General features: G+C 56.2%; 1 protein-coding gene across 4 annotated transcripts; it reads right to left on the bottom strand.

Annotated features, from left to right (window-relative positions):
* Positions 1-278: 278 nt before the first annotated feature.
* On the bottom strand, positions 279-9052 carry LOC125918376 (phospholipid phosphatase 2). Of its 4 annotated transcripts, none has more exons than XM_049624378.1 (6): positions 8917-9052; positions 5933-6084; positions 5406-5731; positions 1514-1571; positions 1112-1288; positions 279-967 (listed from the first exon to the last, which is right to left on the bottom strand). In XM_049624378.1, the coding sequence occupies exons 2-6, from the start codon at positions 5966-5968 to the stop codon at positions 818-820; spliced, it is 747 nt and encodes a 248-aa protein (XP_049480335.1). In that variant the 5' UTR covers positions 5969-6084; positions 8917-9052; the 3' UTR covers positions 279-817. The 4 variants fall into 4 exon arrangements, with proteins under 4 accessions (XP_049480335.1, XP_049480333.1, XP_049480332.1 ...); XM_049624376.1 differs by having other exon boundaries at positions 5406-5719; positions 8876-9052; XM_049624375.1 differs by having other exon boundaries at positions 8876-9052.
* Positions 9053-9845: the final 793 nt, after the last annotated feature.

A 9845-nucleotide genomic window follows, 5' to 3' on the forward strand; every position in this document is an offset into this window, starting at 1 on the left:
AGGAAGTGCCCCTCCTCAAAAAAAAAAAAAAAAACCACCACAAAGCAATTCTTGGACACCACAGGGGTATCCAAGAACTCAATTCTGACACTGTCTACCTCAAGACAGCATCAGGTTCTACAGGTTAAGGACTCGGTCCCACCCCCCACTTCAGATGCCAGTCACAAGCCCCAGGCTGTTACCTGTGCTTCTAACCCACTGACTAGACCGGAAGGTCCCAATGACCTCCTCCTTAGGGTCTCTATTTGCTTGAGTGGCTCACAGAAATCAGGGAACACTTAGGTTTACCAGTTTATTAAAGGGTGTGATAAGTATGAATCGACAGCCAGATGAAGAGATACACAGGGTGAGGCCAGGAAAAGAGTGTACCACTCTCCCCTCATCTCCAAAGGGCAACATTGCCACCAGCCACTTTGACTCCTGAGCTCAGCTGAGCCCCAAGCAAGGAAGTGTCTCCCCCTCTGCTGTACGAACAGTGCTCAGAATGGCCATAAGGAACAGAGGCTATCATCAGTTGTCGAGCAAACACTCTATTTTACTCAAACTCCACATATACATTACACTTTACAAAAACAGCATCTAGCTGGGTCTCTTGGTCCCCCTCTAATCCACCAAAAGGGAGAAAAGAGGACAAAGTCCCTCTTTTAAACGCTGGGGCTGCCCTGTGCACCCCCAGACCCCTGGTCCAGTGCACAGCAGGCAGAGTTAGTAGAACGCCCACCAGCGGCCAGCACAGGGCACCTGGAGCCCTCACCACCAGGCTAGCAGAGGTCCCTGCCAGGACCATGAACACGCAGATGCACAGAAGGACCCCACCTCAAGAGGAGGAGACCGGGTACCCATAGTGGTTGCGGTCAGCTTCACCCAGGGTCAGAGTCAGTGACAGGCTGGGCTTCCGTCCCAGCTCCTCCTCCTCCAGGCAGCGCTGTGGGGGCCGGGACTTAAAGAAATCCGAGACATAGCGAACCTAGGAGACAAGACAAGGGCTGATGGGGGCAGGGGAACGGGAAGGTCGTGGGGGGTGAGGGATGGGCTCTGAGGGGGAAGAGTGGAGTGGGGAGGGAAAGAGGATCCCCCCACCCAGGGTGGGTCTCCTGACCCAGGAGCTCACCGTGAGGCCGGCCACCAGTGCCCCCTGCAGGAGGCCAACAAGGACATCACTCCAGTGGTGCTTGTGGTCAGACACGCGGGTGTAGCCGACGTAGAGAGCAAAGGCCACCAGGAAAAACTGCACTGTGGGCCGCAGAAGCCGCGCCCACCTCCAGCAAAGCCGTGCCTGCACGTAGAGCTGGGGGCCGGAGGGCAGCCATCAGCCCAGGAGCCCGCTGGGCTCACCCCACGCCCAGGGCGCAGACGGGAGTGGAGGCCAGGAACACAAAGCCAGCAGGCCGGGAGCCTCCAGTTTCGAAGAACAAACCAGTCACCTCGACCCATCACTACCTCCCCTTCCCCCTTTTGCAGAAGGAGAAACTGAGGCCCAGTCCCACAAGCCAATCCTGGGAAACAGACTCACCGCCAAGAACATCATGCAGTACATCCCAAAGGAGGAGTGTCCAGAATAGAAAGACAGTCTAAGAAAGGAGAGCACAGGTGTCAGGAGGGGCCGCACGGGGAACAGAGCCCGGGGCCCAGGCTCAGAGACCGAGAAGCTCACTGACATCTCTGCCTTCGAAGTCCCCGGCCCCCTGGCCCCCAGCCCCCTGTGTACCCCACAGTCTGGGACCCAGCAGAGGGAGGGTTTTATGGGGAAACGTGGCCCCTTTTCATTTCCCTGACCACACAAAACAAAGTCTCCAACTGGGGCTCACAGTCTTTGACAAGGATACCGTAGGCCACAAACTCAGAACCAGGGCGGACAACTGTGTAGAGCAGACAAACAGATAACACCACAGTTTGGGGATTATTTCCCATCTGTGGTTCTTGATGCAGGAATTAAGCTCAAGGTTTGGCAAAAAGGACATCAGTGGACAAGAGAATGGCAGATTAAGGAACTCCAAAGGTCCAGCCCTCCATAAACATAATGGAAACACTCGTACGAACAGAATCACACTGGCAGTGGCCAGCACCAGGACTAGCAAAACAGACCTCTTTGCACGGATTTGTGATTGTCTGGACCCATCTGGTGGATGTGCAGAGCTACCCCACTCTCCTGTGGCCGACTCAGCTACCTGGGGAATTGCTCTGAAGCCTTTACAGCAAATGTCTGTCACTGCTGCCCAGGGCAATGCATGGCAGCTGAGGCACAGGGACCCACCAGGAAGCTCAGGAAAGGAGCCCTTGGCTCTCACCTCTGGCTGACCTTCAGGTGCTGCGCAAACAGGAAGCCTGGCTGAGCTCGGAAGGCAGGCCCCGACACAGCACACACAGCCCATCGGCAAACTCAGAGAGAGGTCTTTCTCCCAGTGCCAGATGTTTAAGGAAATCTCTGTCCAAGTACTAGCTGATCGGGCAGCTAACAGAAAGAACTTCAGGGCCACACGTGACAAAGAATACAGAATTTACAAAATTAGTTCAAAAGGTCGCTAACCAACCGACCGACAACTGCAACAAACAGCAACAATAATCGCCGGGTGGGAGAGCACAGGATATTTCCAGAGTTGCTACATGACAACATTAAAGATGCCCAGCTCTCAACCAAATAGTCACAAAGCATACATACACAGGGTGAAAAGAAACCTGTTAATAGAAGCTGTCCCCAGGATGCCCAGGTGCTAGACTTACTGGACAAAGACTTTTCTCTGGCCATTTAAAATCTGTTCAAAGAGGGAAACAATGTCTCACTAAACAGAGAATACCAACAAAGAGACAGAAGTTATCCAAAGGAACCAAACAGAAATTCTGGAGCTGAAAACAGTAAGTAGTATCTGAAATGAAAAATCGCTAGCAGGTCTGAATGGGCAGAAAGAACCGTGAGCACGGACACAGGTCAACGGAGACGATTCAACTGGAGGGACACAGAGTAAGAAGGGAGAAAAAGAGGTAGGCACCAGGGATGCCCACACACACGGGGGAGCCCAAAGAGGGGAGGAGACAGACAGGGGCAGAAAGAGTATTTGAAGACACATGGCTGAACACTGCCCAAGCCGGATCAAAGACACGAACGTACACATCTAAGAAGCTTGAGAACTCGAATGGGAGAAGCTCAGAGACACGCGTAATCAAACTGCCAAGGACAGTCAGCAAGAACCGTGCACACCGCAAGAGAAGAGACTCCTGTGGTACGAGGGTCCTCAGTACGATTAGCAGCCGGTTTCTTGTCAGAAGCCATGGAAGCCAGAGGCAGTGGGGTGATACTTTCAAAATAACCAAGAATTCTAGGTCTGGCAAAATCACCCCCTAAAAATGAAGGAGAAATTCAGACATTCCCAGACAAAGAAAAACTGAGAGAATTCATTACTCAAACACCCACCCTATAAGAAATTCCAAAAGGGAGTCTTTCCAGGAGAAATGAAGGGTGCTAGACAGTTAGCTCAGGCTCACACAAAGATCTGAGATACACGAGTCAAGGTAGTTACACAATACAACCATCAGTATTCATGTACTTGAGCTCATAATTCCTGATTGTTTTCTAACAATTTTATGGGGCGCCTGCGTGGCTCACTTGGTTAAGCATCTGACTTTGGTTCAGGTCATGATCTCGCAGTGTGTGAGTTCAAGCCCAGCGCTGGGCTCCGTGCTGACAGCTCAGAGACTGGAACCTGCTTCAGTCTGTGTCTCCCTCGGTCTCTACCCCTCCCGCCACTTGTGTGCTCTCTCTCTCTTTCTCTCAAAAATAAATAAATTGGGGCGCCTGGGTGGCTCAGTCGGTTAAGCGTCCGACTTCGGCTCAGGTCATGATATCACGGTTCATGGGTTCGAGCACATCGGGCTCTGTGCTGACAGCTCAGAGCCTGAAGCCTGTTTCAGATTCCGCGTCTCCCTCTCTCTCTGACCCTCTCTTGTTCATGCTCTGTTTCTCTCTGTCTCAAAAAAATCAGTAAACGTTAAAAAAAAATTTTTTTTGAATAAACAAATAAAAATTTTAAAAAATAATTTTTTAACTACACATACAGATGGGTGTTAGCTAGATTTATTGTGGTGATCATTTCAAGGTAAATACAAATGTTGAACCATGTTGCACACCTAAAACAAACATCACATCATATTAATTATGTCAATTATACCTCATTTTTCAAAAACCTGAGTATAACAGTAATTATAAATCTGAGTTGATGAACACACAATGTATAAAATATAATTTGTGAAAATAATCTCATAAGGGGGGGTAGAGCTATATAGCCACAAACTTTCTGCACAGTCAGTAACTAACGTAAAAGGCAGTAATGAAGAAATTTTAAAGCCAGGATAAAAGAATATGTAGAAAACAAATAACAAAACACCAGAAGCTCTTTCTTATGGGGGATTACATTAAATATAAATGTATTAACCTCTCCAATTAAAAGGCAGAGGTTGCAAAACAAACTTACAAAGTAACGTAACTTTGCATATGCTGTATACCTTCAAACGCACAAACAGGCTGAAAGTACAAAAGTGGGAAAAGCATTCCATTCAGACAGCAACCAAAAGACAGCCAGAGTGGCCATGCTGCTATGGGACAAAACAGACGATGAAAAGAAAAGAAAAAAACCATTCGCAGAGACAAAGGACGTTACACAGTGATCAAGGCACACGTATCAAGAACACATCACAATCACAAAGACACACGCACAGAACAAGAACACCGAAAGAAGTGAGGCAGAAACGCACACACCTCACATGTGAGCACAGACACTGGAGAGGCCAGACAAAAGGCTGCACGGTGTGTGACCCCACGTGCGTGAAGCGTCAGAAGAGGCACACCCACCCACAGGAAGGGGGTTCGTGGGTGCCAGGGGCTCAGGGAGGAGGCAGTGCCGGGGGCCTCATAACTAACAGACACGGAGCTTCTTTCTTGGGATGATAAAAAGATTCTGGAATAAGAGAGTGGGGATGGCTACACGACACTGTGAATGTACTAAGAATCAATGAATTGTACATATTAAAATAGTATAATTCGTGATTTTTAGTGATGTGAATTTTATTTCAAAATTTTAAACAGGAAAATAGATGGCAATTAATTGATAAGTTTATCAGAGAATGTGAGAGCACAGAGCAGAAGCCGGACAGTGGGGCCTGAGGTTTGGGGGGCTGTTCTGCTCAGGACCCCGCATCCCGGCCCCACCTCACATCCCCACACCTCCCCAACCCAGGCCCACGGGCCCCACCCGGCCTCACCCCACCCGGCCTACCCTCCAGGAAGCTCACCCTTCCACATCCAGCTCCTGGGGGTCCTGCTCTAGCCCCGACTCCTCCCCCAGGGGTGGGAACAGCCGTGGCTCAGGGTCCCCAGCATCGCCCCGAGTGAAGGCGGCTGGTCCAGCACCCACCTGGACTCGGTGACGTTGGCGGGGCTTCCCCTGCACACCTTCTCCACCTGCACGTACACGGAGCAGTTGACGCGGCTCCAGTCAGGGTCACACACCGCCAGGAAGTTGGGCCGCAGACGGCCGATCATGTACTTGGCCAGGTCGGTGAGCGACTGACTCACCGCAGCCCCAAACAGGAACGTCCCCAACACCTTGTAGACGGCCGCCACGTAGTTGTTGAAGTCGGAGCGGGAATAGAGGCGGTCTGTGTACACCAGGTAGGCCTCCCCGGCAGAGACCTGCACAGGGAGCCGCTGAGGGCACTCACGGCTGGGCTGGGGAGGCAACTGTGAGGGTCTCCACCAAGCCCTGGCTCGCTGGGCCTCGGACTCCCCACAGAAAGGGCTTCAGGGTGCCTGGCCTCCCCGAGTCTGCTGGGATTCTGGGAACTCCAAAGGGGGGGCCCTCTTCCCCACCTACCATTCAGGGCAAAACTTGGCCCCACCCCCAGCACCCAGCCTACCACCCTCCAACCTCTCCTGCCTTACAAGGATGATGGTGGCTGTGATGGTGACCCCAGCCATGAGCCCGTGGGTGATGGTGTCTGGACGGTAGGGGTACCGGATGGAGTCATCTCCACAGTAGAACCCTCGCTTATATGGTGCGTTCACAAGCGTCAGGATGGCAAAAGGCAGAGAGGCTGGGGGCAGGGGAGAGAAGCCAGTGGCCACACGGTTCTCCCCATGCTGTGTGGTCCCACCAGCCAAGCCCGGGGGCCACAAATGCCAGCCTTTGTCGGGCACTTGGCCACCTGCCTCGGCCTTCCCTCCCCGGTTTCCTCACCTCCGCGTCAACCTGACGGCGAGAAGGAGCTTTCCCCATGGCGAATGGGAGTCTGCTCCCTCATTAAAACCCCCTCATGGTTCCCCATCATCCTCAGATAAACACCAAAATCCTCCCCGGGCCCACCGTACAGCCCCCACCCCACCTCCCCCCTCACTCACTCCCATCCAGCCTCCTTTCTCCTCCCTGAGCAAACTCCATAAGCATGCAACCGAGCTCCGTCCCTGAGCTACCTTCCCATGCAACCAAGCTACCTTCCCTGAGCTCTGTCCACCCTTCCTGACTGCCCACGCTGGCGCCCCTTTCACAGAATTCCTGTTCTCCACGTCTCTGGGCCTGTATGCACTTCTGCAACATAGTGTGATACTTGATTTTCAGCACCGCCCAAGGGGCTTGACGGACACCTGAGGGGGGCCCACCATGTTCAAGGCTGTCCCCAGAGCCTGCCCAGGGCTTGGCCTAGGCAGGTGTTTTAATAAGCATCTTTTAAAAGAAGAGAGGCCCTCCCTGCCCTTCACTGTAAGGCAAGCCAGAGAGACCAGGAACGCACCACAGAAAGGGGCAGAGCTGAGACACCTACATTCCTGCCTTTAACCCTGAGCCGGCCAAGGGCCTCGACGCCTCAGTCCAAAGACATATTCAGGAGCCACAAGTTCTGGCAGAATAATGAAAGGCATTGCTGTAGTACTGGGGTCCCAGGACCCCGCTGAGCCAAGGGTGACAAACGAAGGCAGGGTGCCCTTTGCCCCCCAGCAGGACAGGTGACAAGTGTAAAAGGGTGTGACTCTTCTTTGGCATGAATACCGCAGGAGGCAGGGCCAACTCCTCCTCCTAAGACACCGAATTTAGTGCTGAGTCAGGGGAAACACAGAGGTCTGCCCACGGAGCCGAGTGTTAGGGATAAAGAATCATGGGTCAACGTGACTGGAATCGGGGAGGCCACACAGAAAAGAAGGTGGATCAAGGGAGCCGAGGAAGTTCAGGGCAGATCTGGGGAAGAGCTCCAGGCAGAGGGAAAGGCAGTCCCAGAGAACAGCAAAGGACCCTGCCTGGACGGCTGGAACACTGGGACTGGAGGGTATTGTAAGAACGGGAATCTTGCGGTGAGTGAGGTGGGAGACACCAGAGTGCTTGGAGCAAAGGAGCAGAGCATGTGTTCAACGGGTTCCCTCAGGCTGCTGTGAGGTAGGGCAAGGGCAGAGGCAGAGAAGCCAGGCAGGAGACCCCCAAAGTTGGGGGGGGGGGGGGGGGCGGGGCCTAGAACGTGCTGAGCCAGCAAGTCAAGCCCCATCCCCGCAACCCAACCACGGCAGGGGCTGGCGCAAGGGGCCTCGGCGCAGAGTTAGCCTCCGCCTCCTGTCCCCCAGCCCCAGCCCCAGCCCCTTCCACTGGAGGCTCATCACCCTCAGCTGGAACCAGAGCTGTGGATTCAGGAAGCAGAGCTCAAAGCACTGAACTGGGGGCCTTTCCCTGCCTGGGAAACTCTGGTTCACACCCTCATGGCAGACACTTCCAGAACCTCCCTGCCTTTACATCATCCCCGCCCCCCATTTTTTCATCAGGGTCCTTGTCACCCAATGAAACTCAACTTCTTATATCGTGAAGCTTCAAGAATGGTAGCGGGGTCTGCCTGGGCCTCGAGCGCCTGGCACAAAGAAGCAACACTGCCTGCAACAGGTGCCTGAACCTCTCCGGGCTGAAACAGCACCTCCCTTAGACTGTTCCGTGGAAAAGACTTAATTATTTGCATGTCACTTAGCGTCTGGGATACATAAGTGCCACACAGATGTTTAAATGTAAATAACAGGTGCTCAATAAATGATGGCTAGGGCTAGCAGATGGCTAGTCCCCCCTGTGGACCTCTTCCCGTTACCACCTGGCCCACTCCAAAGAGCTTAGGGTTAGGGTTACGGTTGGGGCTGGCGCGCGATCCTTCAGGGCATTACCCCTCCGCCCTTCAGCGACCTCCGTCCCGGCGGAGGTGCAGGAACCCCACAAGGAGGGGGTGGGGGGTGCGACTTAGGCCCGAGGGGGCCCCTCCCCGCGCCGGGGGGTAGAATTCCGGGGCCATTGTCCGCACCGCCCCGGAGCAAACACTCAGCCTTTGTTCCCGGGACCCTGGGGGAGGGGCGGGGAGGGGGGCGGCCTCGGCCCACCCCCTCCCCCAGCCTGGCCCGCAAACCCGCCCGACAGGTTTGGTCTGAGCCGCCGGAGGCGACGGGTCCACCCGTAGCCCGGGGCCCAGCCTTTCTCTCCACCTGTGCACCCCCCACCCCCACCCCGCCTGGGAAGGGGGTTCGAATCCCACCGAGCGGCTGAGTGTGCCCGTTGGGAACGCCGATCCCGGGAGTGGGGGTGGAGGTCCTCCCGGCGGTGCCCCGCCCCCGGCCGCGCCCCTGGCCGCCCAGAACCTGGACCGCCGCCCGCGTGAGTCACCGCCCCGGCCGGGGGCCGCAAACCCTCCGCGACCCGGGACGGCCGAGGGGGTGGGGGGGCACGCAGGCCGATGTGGGCGCCGAGGTCACCCCAGAGCTCCCCGCCTGCGGCCCCCACCCCACCCCCGCTACAAACCAGCCCTCGGGGCGCCTGGGCGCGCACCGCCGGGGAAGGGGTCCGCCCCGCCACGCGCGGGGCCCCGCGGCTCTTACCGACCAGCACGCACAGCACGTCGAGTAGCACGAAGACCCACCTCCGCTCCATGCCGCCCCCGCCCCGGGCCGCGCCCGCGCCCCCCGACGCCGGTCCCAGCGCGTCCCGTCGCGCCCCGACCTGGCAGCGGGGTCACATGGGCGCCGAGCTGGGCCCAGCAGGGGCGGGGCGGGGCGGGGCGTGCAGGGGAGGGCAGCGGAGGGCAGGGGAGCGGCGGGAGGGCGGGGCGGGGCGGGGGCAGAGTCCGGCTGCGGCGGGCAGGGAGGGGCCGGCTGGAGAGTTCCTGCGCGTGGGGGCGGGAGACCCCAGCCCGGGTCTGGAGCGCGGGGAGGGGTCGTCCGCGCCCTGGCCGGGAGGCTGAGGGACCAAGGCCCAGAGTCACCCTCAGACCGGGCCGACTGAGTCGGGGAAGGGGCGGGTGGCAAGAAGGAAGGAAGGAACCAGCGAACCAGCGAGGGAGGGAGCGGGCGAGGGGCCAGGCCCCTCTCTGAGCCTCGGTTTCACTGGGGGGGCGGTGCTCGCGCTGCGCACATCTTAGTACGTCTGAGTCAGGAAGTGCCTAAAAAGTATGAAAACCGATGGGGTGTCATGGCTTAATCGCGGGGTTTTTTTCTCTCCTCCTAATGCTGGAAGCCCTGGCATTCCGGTGATGCGTGGCGTTTCAGAAGGTCAGGCCCCTCAACACCCACCGTGGAGGCTGTTGGCGCTGTCCCCACTTTACAGAGGAGGAAACGGAGGTGGCAGGAGGTAGACGTAGGAACTCGCTCACAAGCTGGTTAGGTTCTGTGCCCCGTGCCCCCACTAGGTCCCAGGGAGCCCTGAGGTGGGAGGCGCCCAGGAGTCAAGAGCATCTAAGATAGGGAAACTGAGGCCCAAGGGGCCATCACTAGATCCTTTGGGCTGAAACCATCTGAGAAGCCTTGGTGAGAGCCCTGCTTTGACCTGGCAGGAAACATGACATAAACACGA

This window comes from Panthera uncia, unplaced genomic scaffold (genome assembly GCF_023721935.1).
Source record: "Panthera uncia isolate 11264 unplaced genomic scaffold, Puncia_PCG_1.0 HiC_scaffold_720, whole genome shotgun sequence".
NCBI classification, from domain to species: Eukaryota; Metazoa; Chordata; class Mammalia; order Carnivora; family Felidae; genus Panthera; species Panthera uncia.